The sequence below is a fragment of the Grampus griseus genome (genome assembly GCF_964374135.1).
Source record: "Grampus griseus genome assembly, chromosome: X".
In the NCBI taxonomy this organism is placed as follows: Eukaryota; Metazoa; Chordata; class Mammalia; order Artiodactyla; family Delphinidae; genus Grampus; species Grampus griseus.
Genome location: NC_138999.1, coordinates 31,757,512 through 31,778,468, shown reverse-complemented (window position 1 = coordinate 31,778,468; position 20,957 = coordinate 31,757,512). Strand labels below are relative to the sequence as shown.

The 20,957-nt window shown below is 35.6% G+C and overlaps 1 protein-coding gene across 1 annotated transcript in view; it reads right to left on the bottom strand.

Annotated features, from left to right (window-relative positions):
- Nucleotides 1-233: 233 nt before the first annotated feature.
- Nucleotides 234-20,957, bottom strand: part of CFAP47 (cilia and flagella associated protein 47) — a gene marked incomplete at both ends in the record, with an annotated part of 513,170 nt that continues 492,446 nt past the window's right edge. The window contains 3 exon segments of the mRNA XM_082682021.1: nt 234-290; nt 1,146-1,314; nt 14,475-14,646. Of these exon segments, the coding sequence (XP_082538147.1) occupies nt 234-290; nt 1,146-1,314; nt 14,475-14,646 (398 nt within the window).

Here is a 20,957-nt window from a genome sequence, read left to right as displayed (position 1 = left end):
TGCTTTGTGACCACCTGGAGGGGTGGGATAGGGAGGGTGGGAGGGAGGGAGACGCAAGAGGGAAGAGATATGGGAACATATGTATATATGTGACTGATTCACTTTGTTATAAAGCAGAAACTGAGACACCATTGTAAAGCAATTATACTCCAATAAAGATGTAAAAAAAAAAAAAAAAAGAAGGAAATACATCAACATGATCATTTAAAATCAAATACTAACACAGGAGTGGGTTATGTGCAGCAAGTCTCCAGAGGCTTTATATTTTTATTACCTGGGTTGTAAGGACTCTAAGATGAAAAATAAAAATAATTTTCTCAAGCAATATCCAACATTTTTCTCTATTCATTAAAACAGTAACAACACATTTTTCTGCCAATGGTGCTGCTTAATTAATGTCTGATTCAGAAGTCTAGTAGACACTTTGGGATCAGTAGTTGTGTCTCAAAACAAGACTACAAGTCCCTTGTGCCTGTGCTACTGAAAACAGACAGTGGCAATAGGCATCTTTTCAGAAATAACTTGAAAGTTATCTTTAGCCAAAATGTTCCTAGTGGCATATATGTGGGAAATTTTATGGAGAAGTGTTGCTTACTGGATAAATTTTCAGAATTGTATTTACCTTAACTTTTAATAAAATGATCACTTTAACATTATTTTACATTAATGGCCCATTTCACATCGTTTTTTTTTTTCAATTCAAGATAAAATTTATCTTCTATTTAATTTTCTTCATTTTAGGCTTTAACATTTTGACAACATCTTATCCCTTAATCAAAGGTTTCAAAATCTCTATCACAAATCACCTAAAGTCTTTGAATAGGTTATTACAGAAAATAATATGTGACTATACAAATCACTTTACAGTCATTATTTATCTCTTCCACAATTCCTTAATATGGAAGAGAAATAATTTCCTATTTTCACTGGTGATAACAATATTTTTGGCTATACTTCACATTTAAAATTTCTTTATTGACCAAAAGGAAGTTAAAACAATACAGAGCAGTTGAAATATGTTGACTTTTACAAGATAATGTTGCTATTCTTTATCTGTGATCATTGGGTGAAACCTTTTCTCCCAAAGTCATTTAATGACTTTTGTGACATCAAACATTCTTGACTACTGCCTTTGTAGAACTCACCTGTATTGCTAACGTTGCTTTGTATTTCCTGCTGTACATTTTGGGTTTAAAACCCACAACGATTAGAGTTCCTTCAGTGTCAAAAGGAAGAAGTTCTCCAACCTGAGGTTTTACAAAAAACTCAGGATCACTGCCAGGTAGGAAGTATGCCGTGAATGGCTCGGGATTTCTGGAACAAAAATATAATATCAATCTTTAAAATTGTATCATTACCCTGTTCTCTTTATGAGAACTTGATGGGTAGGGCTTGGTTTATATCCTGTTGCATAGGACTACAGTTAAACATTAATGCTGTTATGCAGCTGTGAGTCTGATACTTGTTACTTTATGGAATGCTTACAGAATAATAGTGAGGAGGCATTTTTTAAATTACCGAAAAGTGTCATTCTTTGCAGGGTGACAAAAATGGAATCTTAAAGATATTTTCAATCACATTTTATATTTATAGTGTACAAAGAATAAAATGCTGTCCCTATAATAACTGAATAACAAATGAAAATTCAATTATTTTTAAATAAATTAATATCTAAAATGCCTGACCACAGCAGCTATCATAAAGCCTTTGTTTTTACTATTATTCCAATGTGACATTTGCTCACTCTCCTTCAGTTTTCCACCTGCTAAGTAAGACATAAGTACTTTACAGGTTCATTAAAGATTCTTGGGCCTGAAGATGAGCTGCTATGATCTGAAGTGAACTGAGTGACACTTAAGATTCAAGTGACCATCTTGAAGTCAAGGTAGATTACATTTGAGATGAAGACTGTGAAAGAATTTGAGGAACTTCTTGGTAGAAGAAAGCAGGAGAGAGGCACAGTACATGGGAGGTTGTGAGGATTTTAAAATCCAAACTGACAGGGGAGATACAGGCAGAAGGTAAAAAACAGTTTCCTAGAAAAGATCCAACAGTGAAACATAGAAGAGCAGATGGGAGATTCAGGTTGGAACTCACTGATCCTTTCAGTAAATGTGTATTGAGTATCATTGTAGGTGGTCTGAGAAAGTGGACTATGGATACAGATGGCTTAGACTGGAATCTTAGCTCTACCTGGGAGCATGACTTCAGGCAACTTGCTTAGTCTTTTTGAACCTCAGTTTTCATTCTGTTAAATTAATAATACCCATAAAGATTATTATCTTTCTTGGCACATGGAAAGTACCTGACAAGGACTAATTAATATTAATATAGTCATTATGATTGTTATCGTTTTAAAACATTTTATTACCAGTGCTAGGCAATGATGCATGATCCGATAAATAAGAGATGTATAAAACAGAATATCCAGAGGGGTGATGTCAGGAAGATGGCAGAATAGGAAGCCCCAGATCAGTTCCATGGAGACACTGATTCAAAAATATGCAGGCCAATTTCCATTGTGAGAAATTCTGAAACCAGTTAAGAGGCTTCTGCCCTCCAGGTGAGTGCAAAATCAGCTGCTCTGAAGCTATTAGGAAAATCTGTGGATGCAGTCACCACAAGCTCTCCCTCCTGAGCACAGTACCACAGGATTAGGAGGGAATTCTCAGGTCTCACTTCTCCCAGGTGAAGAAAAGAGAAGAGTGGACCAGACGTCCAACATCTGGATATTGGAGGTGTGGGGCTGCTGGGGGACTGGCTTCCGTCTTGCCTATCTTGAAGTATTGATGAGACCTGACACACTCCAGAAGCACGGTAGTTTCTGAGAACAAAAAAGAGCTGGGCAGGGTACTGGTTCTACAGAGGTCTCATGGTATGGCAGACAGAAACTGATATAGCTCAGAAGGCTCTCCATAAGTGCAGAAAAAGAAGAGAGGAACATGCATCCAAATTTCTGGCTTTTCAGTGGGCTGCTTAAGGTTCTGATTTCTGTCTTGCTTGTCTTATGGAACTGAGAGAACACGACAAACTCTAGATGCCTAGAGGCTGCTGAAAAAAAGATCTGGGCAGTGTGCTATTTCAGAGTACTCACACTACAGAAGACAGACACCAGAGGGAGCAAGAGATTACAAACTCCTGAGAAAATAGAAGCTGGCAAGCCCCTCTAATTAGTGATCTTCACACACAAGATCAGAAAGACATATTCACAGAAAAGATCTGAGAGGCCCCCAGAGTCTCTAGTTGCACTGCTTGGTGAAGATCTTTCCCTGTATAAAGCCAGTCTGTAAAGAATGGGAGAGGTAGCTATTTTTTCAAATGTGTAGATACCAACACAAAGTTAAAAAGAAAATGAAAAAAATTACCCTGTTAAAGAAACAAAATAAGTCTCCAGAAACACACCATAAAGAAATGGAGGTACAGGAATTACTTGACAAATTATTCAAAATAACTGTCATGAAGATGTTCAACAATATCAGGAAAACAATGCATGAACAAAGTGAGAATTTCAACAAAGAGATAGAAAATATAAAAAAAGACCAAACAAATTTTGGAGCTGAGGAATGTAGCTGAAAAATTCACTGAAATGAAAAATTCACTAGAGGGTCAACAGATTTGATCAAGCAAAAGTAATCAGAGAATTTGAAGAAAAGTCATGTGAAATTATCCAGTCAGAGGAGCAAAAAGAAAAATAAATAAAATAGAGTGAAGAAAATCTAAGGGACTTACACAACAATATCAAGAGGACCAATATACACATTATGAGTCTCAAAAGGAAAAGAGAAAAATAGAGGCAGAAAGCTTATTTAAAGAAATAATGGCCAAAAACTTCCCAAATCTGGGGAAGGAAATGGACATCAGATTCATTAAGTTCAAAAGGCTCTAAACAGGATGAAACCAAATAACTCCACAATGAGATGCATAATCAAAATGTCAACAAAGCCAGAAAGAGAATTTGGAAATAGCAAGAGAAAAATAACTTATCACATACAAGGGAATCCTTGTAAGACTCTCAGCAGATTTCTCAGCAGAAACCTTGTAAGCCTGAAATGAGAGGGATGATATATTTAAAGTGATAAAAAACAAACTGCTAAACAGAAACACTATAACCAGAAAAAACATCCTTCAAAAATGAAGTAGATACTTTCCCTGACAAAGAAAAGCTGAGGGAGCTAATCACCATTAGACCTGCCTTACAAGGCATGCTAAAGGGAGTCCTTCAAGTTGAAATGAAAAGATGCCAAACAGCCACACAAAAGCATTCGAAAGTATAAAGTTCACTGGTAAAGGTAAATATATAGAAAAATATACAAAACTCAATAGTGTAACAGTGGTACATAAATCACTTTTAATTGTGGCATAAAAGTTAAAAAACAAAAGTATAAAAATAACTATAATTATAAAATATATTAATGGATACACAATATAAAATATGTAATTTGTACATCACTAACAAAGTGTACAGATTTTTGTATGCAACTGAAGTCAAGTTATCAGCTTAAAATGGATTGTTAAACTTATGAGGTGTTTTATGTAAGCCCTATGGTAGCCACAAAGAAAACACCTACAGAAGATACCCAAAAGAAAATGAGAAAGGAATCAAAGCATGTCACTAGGAAAAAAATCAATACAACATAAAGGAAGACAGCAAAAGAAGAAAAGATGGACAAAAGAGCTATAAGACATACAGAAAACAACAAAATGACAATGCTAAGTCCTTCCCTATCAATAATTACTTTAAATATAAATCAAACTCCCCACTCAAAAGAGACAGTAGCTGATAGGATAAAAAACAAGATCCAAGTATATGCTGTCTATAAGAGACTAACTTTGGGTTTAAAAATACACATAAGCTGAAAGTTTTAAAGGGAAGAAAGATGGCAAATGGTAAACAAAAGAACATGGATGGCCTTACTTATATTAGGCAAAGCAGACTTAATAAAAAACTGTCAGAGAAGACAAAGAAGGACCTTATATCAGATCAACTTGACAGAATGATGTAACGATTATACATATTATAGCTATACATATGCCCCACAATAGAGTATCTAAATATATGTACCAAAGATTAACAGAAATGAAAGGAGAAATAGAAAGCAATAGAATAATAATAGGAGATTTCAAAATCCCATTTCCAATAATGGATAGAAAACCGAGAAAGAAGATCAATAAGAAAAAAGAAGACAGGAACAATGCTATAGACAAATGGTTCTAACAAATATACGCAGAGTATTCCACTCAACAGCAACAGCATTTACATTCCTCTCAGGGGCACATGGAACATTCTCAAGGACAGACTGTATGTTAGGTCACAAATCAAGTCTAAACAAATTTAAGAAGACTGAAATCCTACCAGTTGTCTTTTTCCACCACAGTGGAATGAAACTAGATATCAATAGCAGAAGGAAAATTGGAAATACACAAATATGTGGAAATTAAAAAATCAAATTTTAATTTTAAAAAAAACAATGAAATCTTCAACTACCAATGAACCAAAGAAGAAGTCAAAAAGATGTTAGAAAATATCTTGAGACAAACGAAAATGAAAACACAACATTGCTTGTGGAATGCAGCAAAAGTAGTACTAAGAGGGAAGTTTATAGTGATAAATGCCTACATTAAAAAAAAAAAAAAAAAAAAGAAAGAAAGAACTCAAATAAACAACCTAACTCTATACCTCAAGAAACTAGAAAAAGAAGAAAAACTCAACCCAAAGTTAGCAGAAAGAAGGAAATAATAAAGAGTAGAGCAGAAATAAATCAAAGAGACAATAGAAAAAAAATCAACTAAGAGTGAAACTAAGAGTTTGTTTTTTGAAAAGAACAAAATCAACAAAATTACCTAATTAAGAAAAAAAGAGAAGACAAATATATAAAATCATAAATGAAAAAGGACACATTACAATTGATGCCCCAGAAATAAAAATGATCATAAGAGACTGTTGTGAACAATTATATATCAAAAAATTGTATAACCTAGAAGAAATGAATAAATTCCCCCCAAAATGTAATCTACCGAGACAGAATCATGAATAAACAGAAAATCTGAACAGATCTATAAATATTAAGCACATTGAATCAGTAATCAAAATCCTCCCAACAAAGAAAAGCCCAGGAACAGATGGTGAATTCTACCAAATATTTAAAGAAGAATTAACATTAATCCATCTTAAACTCTTCCAAAATATTGAAAAGGAGGGAATACTTCCAAATACTTCCAAGTATAATTTATCCTGATGCCAAAGCCAGAAAGACACCACAAAAAAAGAAAACTACCAGCCAATATCCTTGATGAATATAGATGCAAAAAATCCTCAACAAATGCTATCAAATTGAATTCAATGGCACATTAATAGGATCATACACCATGTCCAAATAGGATTTAACCATAGGATGCAAGGAAGGTTCCACATAAGAAAATCAATTAATATGATAAACCACTTTAACAGAATGAAGGATAAAAAACACATGATCATCTCAGGACATGCAGAAAAAAATTTGACAAAATTCAACACCCTTTTATGATAAAAAAAAACCCTCAACAATCTAGGAATAGAAGAAAATTAGTTCAACATAATAGAGGCCCATATACAAAGTCCACAGCTAATATCATCCTCAATGTTGAAAAAACAAAAGCTTTTCCTCTGAGATCATTATCTCTGTTAGCAGATGACATGATTTTATTTGTAGAATGATTCCAGGAAAAACTGTTATAACTAATAAATGAATTCAGTAAAGTTGCAGGATACAAAATCAACATACAAAAATCAGTTGCATTACTATATACTAACAATGAACTATTTGAAAAAAGAAATGAAAAAAAAATCTTATTTAAAATAGCATGAAAAAGAATACAGTTGACCCCTGAACAACACAAGTTTGAACTGCATAGGTCCACTTATACATGGATTTTTAAAAATACATATACTACAGTACTATACGATCTGTAATTGGTTCAAATCTGTTGGTGTGGAGTCACATATAGGGAAGGCTGACTGTTGACTGCTGGAAGGTCAGTACCCCTAACTCCCATATTGTTCAAGGGTCAACTGTACTTAGACATAGATTTAACCAAGAATTTTAAGATCTGTACATTGAAAACTAACAGACAAGGATGAAAGGAATTAGAGAAGACATAAATAAATGGAAAGATATCTCCATATTCATGGACAGGAAGAATCAATATCGTTAAAACGTCCATACTATCCAAAGCAATCTACAGATTCAATGCAATCCCCACCAAAATCCCAATGGCATTTTTTGAAGAAATAATAAAAAAAATTGTAAAATGCATATGCAATCTTAAAGGATTCTGAATGGCCAAAACAATCTTGAGAAATAAAAACAAAGCTAGAGGCCTCATACTTAGTAACTTCAAAATTTATTCCAGATCTGCAGTAATCAATATGGAATGATACAGGAATAAAGACAGACATATAGACCAATGGAACAGAACAGAGAGCCTGGGGATAAATGCACACATATACAGTCAACTAATCTTCGACAAAGTTGCTGAAAATACACAATGGGGAAAGGATAGTCTCTTTAATAAATGGTGCTAGGAAAGTGGTATAACCATATACAAAAAAATAAAATTGGACCCCTATAATATACCACTAACAAAAATCAACTCAAAATGGATTAAAGATATAAACATAAGACCTAAACCCTGTATAAATCAAAAGTAAAAATTTCAGAGGAAAACAAGGGAAAAGATCCTTCACCTTAGTCTTAGAAATGAATTTTTGGATATAACATCAAAAGCACTGGCAACAAAAGCAAAAATAAAGAAGTAGGACTATATCACACTAAAATTTTTCTGCACAGCAAAGGAAAAAAAATCAACCAATGAAAAGGCAACCTCTGGACTGGGAGAAAATATTTGCATACCATATATCTGATAGGGGGGTAATATCTAAAATACATAAGGAACTCATACAACTCAATAGCAAGAAAACCCACAAATAATCCTATTAAAAAATGGGCACAGGACCTCAATAGATATTTTTCTAAAGAAGACAGACAAATGGCCAACAAGTATATGAAAAGGTGCTCAACATCACTGATCATCAGGGAAATGCAAATTGAAACCACAGTGGGCCATCACCTCACACCTGTTCAAAGAGTCAAAAAATAAGTGCTGGCATGAATGTGGAAAAAAAGAAAACTACTGAACACTGTTGGTGGGATTTAAAATTGGAACAGCCATTGTGGAAAACTGTACGAAGTTTCCTCAAAAAGCTAAAGTTGAATTACCATATGATCCAACAATCCTACTTCTGGATTGTATGTCTAAAGGAAATGAAATCAGTATCTCAAAGATATATCTACATTCCCATGTTATTGTAGCATTAGTCACAAAAGCTAAGATATGGAAATAATCTAAGTGTCTGTCTACAGTTGAATGGATAAAGAAATCTGGTATATACACAGAATGGAATATTATTTAGCCATAAAAAAGAAGGAAGTCTTGGGACATTAGGGACAACATGGATGAACCTGGAGGGCATTATGCTAAGTGAAATAAGCCAGATGAGAAAAACAAATCAGCTGCTACTTTAACCCTGTCCTGTCTGGGGAGGGAACAGACGCCCTCAGGCAATCTCCATGCAGAAGAGGGGCCAAATTCAAAGCTGAACCCCAGGAGCTGTGCGAACGAGAAAGGGAAATTTCTACCAGCAGCCTCAGGAGCAGCGGATTAAATCTCCACAATCAACTTCATGTACCCTGCATCTGTGGAATACCTGAATAAACAATGAATCATCCCAAAATTGAGGTGGTGGACTTTGGGAGCAACTGTAGACTTGGTGTTTGCTTTCTGCATCTAATTTCTGTCTAGTCTTATGCTTATCTTAGTTTAGTACTTACAGTTTATTATCATTGGTAGATTTGTTTATTGATTCGGTTGTTCTCTTCCTTTTTTATATATATATATATATATATATAGATATATAGGTTTATTTTCTCCTTTTTCTCTTTTTGTGAGTGTGTATGTGTAGGCTTCTGTGTGTCATTTTGTTTGCATTGCTTTGCTTTTACCATTTGTCCAATGGTTCTGTCTGTTGTTTATTGTTTGTTTTTTTTTTAGTATAGTTTTCAGCACTTGTTATCATTGGTGGATTTGTTTTTGGTTTGGTTGATCTCTTCTTTCTTTCTTTTCCTTTTTTTTAATTACTTTGTAATTTTTAAATTTTTAATAATTAAAAAAATATTTTAATAACTTTACCTTTTTCTTTATTTCTTTCTGTCTCTTTTTCTCCCTTTTCTTCTGAGCCATGTGGCTGGCAGAGTGTTAGTGCTCCGGCCGGGTGTCAGGCCTGTGCCTCTGAGGTAGGAGACCCAAGTTCAGGACATTGGTCCACCAGAGATGTCCTAGCTCCATGTGATATCAAACGGTGAACGCTCTCCCAGAGATCTCCATCTCAACGCTAGACCCAGTTTCCCTCAACGACCAGCAAGCTACAGTGCTGGACACCCTATGCCAAACAACTAGCAAGACAGGAACACAAGCCCATCCATTAACAGAGAGGCTGCCTAAAATCATAATACGGTCACAGACACCCCAAAACACACCACCAGATGCGGTCCTGCCCACCAGAAAGACAAGATCCAGCCTCATCCACCAGAATACAGGCACCAGTCCCCTCCACCAGGAAGCCTACACAACCCACTAAACCACCCTTACCCACTGGGAGCAGACACCAAAAACAACGGGGACTATGAACAAGCTGGTGGTGAAAAGGAGACCCCACACACAGTAAGTTAATCAAAATGAGAAGACAGAGAAGCATACAGCAGATAAAGTAGCAAGGCAAAAACCCACCAGACCTAACAAATGAAGAGGAAATAGGCAGTCTACCTGAAAAAGAATTCAGAGTAATGATAGTAAAGATGATCCAAAATCTTGGAAATAGAATAGAGAAAATACAAGAAACGTTTAACAAGGACCTAGAAGAACTAAACAGCAAACAAACAATGATGAACAACACAATAAATGAAATTAAAAACTCTCTACAAGGAATTAATGGCAGAATAACTGAGGCAGAAGAATGGATAAGTGACCTGGAAGACAAAAGAGTGGTAATAACTACTGGAGAGCAGAAAAAAGAAAAAATAATGAAAATAATTGAGGATAGTCTCACAGACCTCTGGGACAACATTAAATGCACCAACATTCCAATTATATGGGTCCCAAAACAAGAGAAAAAGAAAGGGACTGAGAAAATATTTGAAGAGATTATAGTTGAAAACTTCCCTAATATGGGAAAGGAAATAGTCAATTAAGTCCAGGAAGCACAGAGAGTCCCATACAGGATAAATCCAAGGAGAAACATTCCAAGACACATATTAATCAAACTATCAAAAATTAAACACAAAGAAAAAATATTAAAAGCAGTAAGGCATAAACAACAAAAAACACAAGGGAATCCTCATAAGGTTAACAGCTGATCTTTCAGCAGTAATTCTGCAAAACAGAAGGGAGTGGCAAACATATTTAAAGTGATGAAAGGAAAAAACCTACATCCAAGGTTACTCTACCCAGCGTGGATCTCATTCAGATTCGATGGAAAAATTAAAACCTTTACAGACAAGCAAAAGCTAAAAGAATTCAGTACCACCAAACCAGCTTTACAACAAATGTTAAGGAACTTCCCTAAGCAGGATACACAAGAGAAGGAAAAGACCTACAGTAACAAATGCAAAAATATTAAGAAAATGGTAATAGTAACATACATATCGATAACTACCTTAAATGTAAATGGATTAAATGCTCCAACCAAAAGACACAGACTGGCTGAGTGGATACAAAAACAAGACCCGTATATATGCTGTCTACAAGAGAACCACTTTAGACCTAGGGACACATACAGACTGAAAATGAGGGAATGGAAAAAGACATTCCTTGCAAGTGGATATGAAAAGATAGCTGGGGTAGCAATTCTCATATCAGACAAAATTGACTTTAAAATAAACACTATTAGAAGAGACAAAGAAGGACACTACATAATGATCAAGGGATCAATCCAAGAAGAAGATATAACAATTGTAAATATTTATGCACCCAACATAGGAGTACCTCAATACATAAGGCAAATGATAACAGCCATAAAAGGGGAAATCGACAGAAACACAACCATAGTAGGGGACTTTAACACCCCACTTTCACCAATGGACAGATCATCCAAAATGAAAATAAATAAGGAGACACAAGCTTTAAATGACACATTAAACAAGATGGACTTAATTCATATTTACAGGACATTCCATGCAAAAACCACAGAATACACTTTCTTCTCAAGTGCTCATGGAACATTCTCCAGGATAGATCATATCTTGGGTCACAAATCAATCCTTAGTAAATTTAAGAAAATTGAAATCATACTAAGTATCTTTTTGGACCACAGTGCTATGAGACTAGATATTGTGGAGGCTAAACAATACATTACTAAGTTATCAAGAGATCACTGAAGAAATCAAAGAGGAAATCAAAAAATACCTAGAAGCAAATGACAATGAAAACACAATGACCCAACCCTATGGGATGCAGCCAAAGCACTTCTAAGAGGGAAGTTTATAGCAATACAATCCTACCTCAGGAAACAAGAAACATCTCAAATAAACAATCGAACCTTACACCTAAAGCAATCAGAGAAGGAAGAACAAAAAAACCCCAAAGTTAGTAGAAGGAAAGAAATCATAAAGATCAGATCAGAAATAAATGAAAAAGGAATGAAGGAAACAATAGTAAAGATCAATAGAACTAAAAGCTGGTTCTTTGAGAAGATACACACAATTGATAAACCATTAGCCAGACTCATCCGTAAAAAAAGGGAGAAGACTCAAATCAATAGAATTAGAAATGAAAAGGGAGAAGTAACAACTGACACTGCAGAGATAAAAAGGATCGTGAGAGATTACGACAAGCAACTATATGCCAATAAAATGGACAACCTGGAAGAAATGGACACATTCTTAGAAAAGCACAACCTTCCAAGACTGAACCAGAAAGAAACAGAAAACATAAACAGACCAATCGCAAGCACTGAAATTGAGACTGTGATTAAAAATTTTCCAACAAACAAAAGCCCAGGAACAGATGGCTCCACAGGTGAATTCTGTCAAACATTTAGAGAAGAGCTAACATCTATCCTTTCCAAACTCTTCCAAAATATAGCAGAGGGAGGAACACGCCCAAACTCATTCTACAAGGCCACCATCACCCTGATACCAAAACCAGACAAAGATGTCACAAAGAAAGAAAACTACAGGCCAGTATCACTGATGAACATAGATGCAAAAATCCTCAACAAAATACTAGCAAACAGAATCCAACAGCACATTAAAAGGATCATACACCATGATCAAGTGAGGTTTATCCCAGGAATACAAGGATCCTTCGATATATGCAAATCAATCAACGTGATACACCATATTAACAAATTGAAGGATAAAGCCATATGGTTATCTCAATAGATGCAGAAAAAGTTTCCGACAAAATTCAACACCCATTTATGATAAAAACCTTCCAGAAAGTAGGCATAGAGAGAACTTACCTCAATATAATAAAGGCCATATATGACAAACCCACAGCCAACATCGTTCTCAATGGTGAAAAACTCAAATCATTTCCTCTAAGATCAGGAAAAAGACAAGGTTGTCTGCTCTCACCACTATTATTCAACATAGTTTTGGAAGTTTTAGCCACAGCAATCAGAGAAGAAAAAGAAATAAAAGGAATCCAAATCAGAAAAGAAGAAGTAAAGCTGTCACTGTTTGTAGATGACATGATACTATACATAGAGAATCCTAAAGATGCTACCAGAAAACTACTAGAGCTAATCAATGAATTTGGTACAGTAGCAGGATACAAAATTAATGCACAGAAAGCTCTTGCTTTCCTATACACTAATGATGAAAAATCTGAAAGAGAAGTTAAGGAAACACTCCCATTTACCATTGCAGCAAAAAGAATGAAATACCTAGGAACATACCTACCTAAGGAGACAAAAGACCTGTATGCAGAAAATTATAAGACACTGATGAAAGAAATTAAAGACGGTGCAAACAGATGGAGAGATATACCATGTTGTTGGATTGGAAGAATCAACATTGTGGAAATGACTATACTACAGATTCAATGCAATCCCTATCAAACGACCAATGGCATTTTTCACAGAACTAGAACAAAAAAATTTCCCAATTTGTATGGAAACACAAAAGACTCCGAATAGCCAAAGAAATCTTGAGAAAGAAAAATGGAGTGGAAGGAATCAGGCTCCCTGTCTTCAGACTATACTACAAATCTACAGTAATCAAGACAATATTGTAGTGGCACCAAAACAGAGATATAGATCAATGGAACAGGATAGGAAGCCCAGAGATAAACCCACGCACATATGGTCACCTTATTTTTGATAAAGGAGGCAAGAATATACAATGGAGAAAAGACAGCCTCTTCGATAAGTGGTGCTAGGAAAAGCTGGACAGCTACATGTAAAAGAATGAAATTAGAACACTCCCTAACACCATACACAAAAATAAACTCAAAATGGAGTAAAGTCCTAAATGTAAGGCCAGACACTATCAAACTCTTAGAGGAAAACATAGGCAGAACACTCTATGACATACATCACTGCAAGATCCTTTTTGACCCACTTCCTAGAGAAATGGAAATACAAATAAACAAATTCGACCTAATGAAACTTAAAAGTTTTTGCACAGCAAAGGAAACCATAAACAAGACGAAAAGACAACCCTCAGAATGGGAGAAATGATTTGCCAATTAAGCAACTGACAAAGGATTAATCTCCAAAATTTACAAGCAGCTCATGCAGCTCAATATCAAAAACAGAGACAACTGAATCCAAAAATGTGCAGAAAACCTCAATAGACATTTCTCCAAAGAAGATATACAGATTGCCAGCAAACACATGAAAGGATGCTCAACATCACTAGTCATTAGAGAAATGCAAATCAAAACTATAATGAGGTATCACCTCACACCAGTCAGAATGGCCATCATCAAAACATCTACAAACAATAAATGCTGGAGAGGGTGTGGAGAAAAAGGAACCCTCTTTCACTGTTGATCAGAATGTAAATTGATACAACCACTATGGAGAACAGTATGGAGGTTCCTTAAAAAACTAAAAATAGAACTACCATACAACCCAGCAATCCCGCTACTGGGCATATACCCTGAGAAAACCATAATTCAAAAAGAGTCATGTACAGGCTTCCCTGGTGGCACAGTGGTTGAGAGTCCGCCTGCCAATGCAGGGGACACGGGTTCGTGCCCCGGTCCGGGAAGATCCCACATGCCGCGGAGCGGCTGGGCCCGTGAGCCATGGCCGCTGAGCCTGCGCATCTGGAGCCTGTGCTCCGCAACGGGAGAGGATGCAGCAGTGGGAGGCCCGCGTACTGCAAAAAAAAAAAGAAAAAAAAGAAAGAAAATAGGGGTGAAAGCAGGTTTACCTCAGTGGTTTCTTTGGTGCAAATATCAGACTGAAGACCAATGTTACCCTTTCAGCCTTGATATTATAAGATTTTTTAATGTAATATAAAGCCATGCAGGATTCCAAATTAGCCTTCACAGCTTCAGATTCAAATTGAATTTCATATTCAAATTCACGTTTTACAGGTATATCTAAGAAAATTAAGATTAAAATGCATTTTAATTCGATTAAATATGTATAGGTTGAAAATCAATTATGTCAGCATTAATCATGCACAAGTATTTAGAGGGAGGAAGATGGTATATGTTATTTAGCTTTGTGTTCATAATACCTATTGCATTACCAGATATATAATAGTACTCAGTATGCTTTTGTTAAAAGGTAAATAAATGAATGAACATAAAAAAAAAATACATGCACCCATCATCCTTAAATTCCACTATCTTAAATCCTTAAAATTCAGACTTATGAAACAAGAAATAGCCAAGTGGAAACTAAAAATCAATATTTACTATAAAATAAAAATAATGACATGCTCTCTATAAAAAATATATTAAAAGCCTATAGACTTGTAATTTATAAAGAACGATTTGAATTAAGTTCAAACAATATTAAAACTGCATCCCAGTCTATTAGGGCAGGATTTTCAAACACTGGTATATTTTATTTTTTGGCCACATTGCACGGCTTGCGGGATCTTAATTCCCGGACCAGGGATTGAACCTGTGCCCTCAGCAGTGAAAATGTGGAGTCCTAACTACTGGACCACCAGGGAATTCCCTGGTAAAGTTTAATACAAGAGAGAGTTCTTCATTAGTCTTGGGTTATTATAGACAATATGGTTAACTGTATTTTCTTACCCAGTAGGTTACCAGAGGAAAGTTAATTATAGCAGGGTTTTGTTAGGTACATGTGAAAAATATCTTAAATTCAAGACTGGCATGTAGAAGAGAAGCACAAGCATTTATTATATTTATGCTCCATGTCCATCTAAGGAGCCCAACTTGCAAATCAAGAAGTTTGTTGCACATAGATCATGGAAGAGAGCTCCAGAGAACCATGACTTGACCTGGTCCACAGCTGAGCTAATTTCTAAAGTCTGTCTCTAGTGTGTAAAGGTAAACGCGATCCTTGGATTCACAGAACTGACAGCCACCTCTAAGCAATCCTAACAGAAACCAGACCACCTTTCAGAAGTAACTGATTATAATTTCTGCCACAGAACTCTGAAAAATAGCTTGGCTGTAACAAGCCTGAGTCACATTTAATGATTACTCAGCAAACCTTATTAATGTAAAATAACTGACTGACCCACACCCTTACAAGATCTTTTTTTTTTTCCACGTGTAAAAATAAATCTCTGACCTCCTGAATTGCTAGTTCTCATCCTGTTGACAAAATCGGCAACTGTTGTTCCTATCAATAACCATTCTTTGTTGTAGCAAAATCAACATGTCTACTTTAATGTGTCTATTTGTTTTGGGGACAGGATATGGAAATGTATAGGAAGCAGCATTCCATACAGAGAAGCAGTATTTAAGAATTTTAGAGTGTTTAGTGGGAGATGAAATTTCCACTGCATTCAAATGACATATTTTTCAAAGTAAATACTGTATGTAGTTGAGATTTGCATCTGTTTCTGCTTAATTATTGAAGCCTTTATGGGAATGGCTGTGTTAGAATCAAGATAGGAAACGAGAAGCTAAATTTAGTTTCAGAAGCATTGAACCCCTTGTGGGGAATCGTCTCTATGGATGTCATAATTCCAATCATAAGAAAACCCACTGGTACAAAAAACAGAGATGATTATCTGCAAGGGACAGGGGGTGAGGCAACTAGGAATTTTTTTCAAACTACACATAATTTTTTCAAACTACACATATCCCCCTTACCTGTAACTTGAATATGTTGATACTAGCACCTAAGGGAGAGGGACAGAATTGGGTTGTACAAAATCGTAAACTGACATTCTGTATCGTGTCTTAAAGCTATCATAATAGAGTCTCTGCATTTTACTTGAAAAGTCATATTATCAAGTTAAAAACATGCCTTTTGCTAAGTGGAAGAGAATCTGTATAGTACTTTTATGTGGACATGGTTGATAAGAGCTAAATCAGTGAGGCCAGTGTAAATTAATTATCATCTGATTGTTGTATAAAATTAATCACTCATGACAAACATAGCTCATAACTTTAAGAGAGTAATTGCACATTTCTAAAAAAATATCTAAATAAATGTAGCTGCTCTTAATACAGTTTGCAATTTCAAAGTTACAGGTCAACAGTTCTTGGGACTACTGTAACAAATACAGGAGGAAAATTCTGTCCTTAGCAGTCCCTTAAAAAGACACTTGATGATGGCCATTCTGACTGGTGTGAGACGATATCTCATTGTAGTTTTGATTTGCATTTCTCTAATAATTAATGATGTTGAGCATTCTTTCATGTGTTTCTTGGCAATCTGTATATCTTCTTTGGAGAAATGTCTATTTAGGTCTTCTGCCCATTTTTGGGTTGGGTTGTTTGTTTTTTTGTTATTGAGCTGCATGAGCTGCTTGTAAATCTTGGAGATTAATCCTTTGTCAGTTGCTTCATTTGCAAATATTTTCTCCCATTCTGAGGGTTGTCTTTTGGTCTTGTTTATGGTTTCCTTTGCTGTGCAAAAGCTTTGAAGTTTCATTAGGTCCCATTTGTTTATTTTTGTTTTTATTTCCATTTCTCTAGGAGATGGGTCAAAAAGGATCTTGTGTCAAAAAATCTAGAAACAATAAATGCTGGAGAGGGTGTGGAGAAAAGGGAACACTCTTGCACTGCTGGTGGGAATGTGAATTGGTACAGCCACTATGGAGAACAATATGGAGGTTCCTTAAAAAACTAAAAATAGAACTACCATACGACCCAGCAATCCCACTACTGGGCATATACCCTGAGAAAACCATAATTCAAAAAGAGTCATGTACCAAAAGGTTCATTGCAGCTCTATTTACAATAGCCAGGAGATGGAAGCAACCTAAGTGTCCATCATCGGATGAATGGATAAAGAAGATGTGGCACATATATGCAATGGAATATTACTCAGCCATAAAAAGAAACTAAATTGAGTTATTTGTGGTGAGGTGGATGGACCTAGAGTCTGTCATACAGAGTGAAGTAAGTCAGAAAGAGAAAGACAAATACCGTATGCTAACACATATATATGGAATCTAAGAAAAAAAAAATGTCACGAAGAACCTAGGGGTAAGACGGGAATAAAGACACAGACCTACCAGAGAATGGAATTGAGAATATGGGGAGGGGGAAGGGTAAGCTGTGACAAAGTGAGAGAGTGGCATGGACATATATACACTACCAAACATAAAATAGATAGCTAGTGGGAAGCAGCCGCATAGCACAGGGTGATCAGCTCGGTGCTTTGTGACCACCTAGAGGGGTGGGATAGGGAGGGTGGGAGGGAGGGAGACGCAAGAGGGAAGAGATATGGGAACATATGTATATGTATAACTGATTCACTTTGTTATAAAGCAGAAACTAACACACAATTGTAAAGCAATTATACTCCAATAAAGATGTTAAAAAAAAAAGACTTGAACTCATGAAATTAATAGGATAAATATATATTTAATTTCAATTGTGTTTTAACAGGTACTGAAATATTTACTAAACTTTTTTTTTTTTTTTGTATTTTACAATATATAATGGTTATCACAGGCTTGTCTAAAAGCACTTCCCATTTTCAATGGTCTCCCATTCTCTGAAGATTTTCATAAACTGCTCACTAAGACCTGTAGAATTTGCCCCAGTAAAACTTCCTAGCTACGGCTAAATTCATGAATATGAGGCAGATAATTTTGTTTCCACAGCCAACATCTAAACAGACTTTAAAAACGTTTTTCTTATCATTTATATTTTCATTTCTTTATTCATTCAATGAATAATAATTGAAAGCTTTCCTTGAAATGACAAATAAGGTTCTTGTCCTCATGGAGCTTTATGATTGGGAGGGAAAAACTGCCAATAAACTACCAATTATATCACTAGTTTTTAAATGACTACTGTGATAACGGCTACTATGGAGAAGCAGAAGAGACTATGAGAGCAAAGGTCCTGGGAACTTGACTTCTAAGGTCCTGAGGAGGTGACCAGTACACCAAAGTTGAAAGGCGATAAGGGTTTCCTGGATGTAGAGAGAAAGTAAATGCCTCCTAGGCATCAGAGCAGCATGGGGAATTTTTCCATGGTGGAAACCACCTTGGCTCATTTGAGAAAGAACTTAAGCAGGTGGAGCAAAAGGGAGTAGGAAGAACTTGTCAAGAGATGAAATGGGCAAAATAGGCAAGACCATGCAGAGTACAGTGACAATTTGGGACTTCTAAGAATAACAAGAGCCTACTGAATGTTTTAAGTATGGAAGTGATGTGATCGTTGAATGGTAAATTGAGCAAAAGGGGATTAGGAGAGAAGGTAATGAAGTTTCTGCAGTAGTTCAGGCCATGTGGTGACTTTCACAAGGGTGAGAGGAAGATGTAGATTAAGCTCAAGCAATGCCCTGTGATGTGTGAAGTGGCAGCTACATGAGCAGTCCTGACTGGTAACTAGAATCATGAGCTTATCACTTCAGTACTGTATTCATACCCTTAACATATTGATACATACAAAATATTTAATCAAACAGGTTTCAGAGAATTGTAGAATATGAGATATCTATATCTTTCTATCTATCTATTGATCATTTACTGTCTCATAAAATAATGATGGTAATAATCATTTGGGTATGACAGCAAGGTCATTATATTGAATAAGAGGGGTATGTCTCCATCCAGATATTATGCCTGCATAATTATCATTCAATCTAATGCTTGTATCATCATGCCCATAAATCATGCAATGGGCACTATGTTGGCCAAGGGTGCCTATTACTTGGGTGAATTTTCTCAAGGCAATGACTGCATTTTATTCAATGTGGAAGAATATTAGTAATTTTTAAAAATAGAACGCTTGATTAAATATGATAAATAATCAAAAAGTACTGAATTTTAACCAATTTATTTGCAAAATGTACTTTGAAATTATGTATTTTATACCATATATATTTTAATCTGTAAGAAATACGTTTCATAGTAAACCGAACCAAAATGTCTCAATTATAGAGAAATGAATATCAAAGTATAAAGAACAATATTATTCATGCTCCTTCCCTAAATTTCTATAGTTGTCTCTTCATTAATAACAGGCATCTACATTTGTTTGAAAGAACATAGTAATCATACAAGGAATGAATGGAGTACTGAAGACAAATCTGAAATAGGATGACGACAACAAGGTATTCAAAGAAAAGAGAGGATACTGGATAAACTACCTAAAGCTATTTTCTTTGAACGGATAATGAAGAATGTGCCGTCTGCACATTCTTATTATTTTTTTACAAAATTGTGTACCTTTTTGAAGGGGTATTTCATTTACATGCTTTACTGCACTTTCATAAGGTCATTTAATAGACCAAACATTTTGATTAACTTAAAATAACTGCATGGTCCTTTAATACAACTGCAAGCACTACAAAATGAAAATTAAAGGAAGAAAGTGGCCACATAGCTGATGCTCTTCTTACATGTTTCATTTTAAACAAGAAACCAGAAATAAAAGATAAAGGAACTTCTTGTAACATACATATTTTATCTAACCTTTTAGCAATGAGCACCCAATTTCAGACTCTAAGATTTAGGTACCACATTTTCGTACTTTCTTTTTTGATAGAATATTCTTTTGTGTATTAATGACAAAACCCACTGAATGACATTGAAAGAATCATGTTTCCATCTCAACATGTCATTTGTCAGTGACTGAAGACAGGCCCTCTAGTTACATCACTGTCAGAGAATGCCCAAACAGAGCTTTAAATGATAATAATGGTAATATCTAACACTTCTGAGACACTTACTGAGAATCAGGCACTTTTAAGGATTCTATGTATTTGCACTTAATCTTAAAAAAATATCCTATGAAATAGATACCATTACTATCTCCATACTACAATTGAAGAAACAAAGTTTATAGACAACTAAAGTAATTTTGTCAAGGCCCTACAGAGACTAAATGGAAGAACCCAAGCTGTCTGTGTTCAGGTGTCACAACCTAGGATACCAGGCCTGTCAAGTGGCACAACTGCTGAGAAGACGCCATCAGCAGCTGCATCTGGAAATGTGCAGGCCACCACCTGCGCAAGCGGGTGTGATGGCCCTCAGGGCAGAGGCCTGGGTCACTCAAACATTTAGATCCTGATCAGAGGAAGAGGAGCCAACAACAGAAATGGAGAAGGGAGAGATAAATAAAGCTAGTCATGACAGCCAAGAACAGAAATTTCTTTAACTGGGTCAACTGGTAAATGCTGCCGACGCGTAAGCTCAGAACACAAATCTGACCACTGGATTAGGCATATTGGATAAGGTTGACAATCTTGTCAGGGGTACTCTCATTAGAGTAGTTACGACAGAAGGCTTAATGGA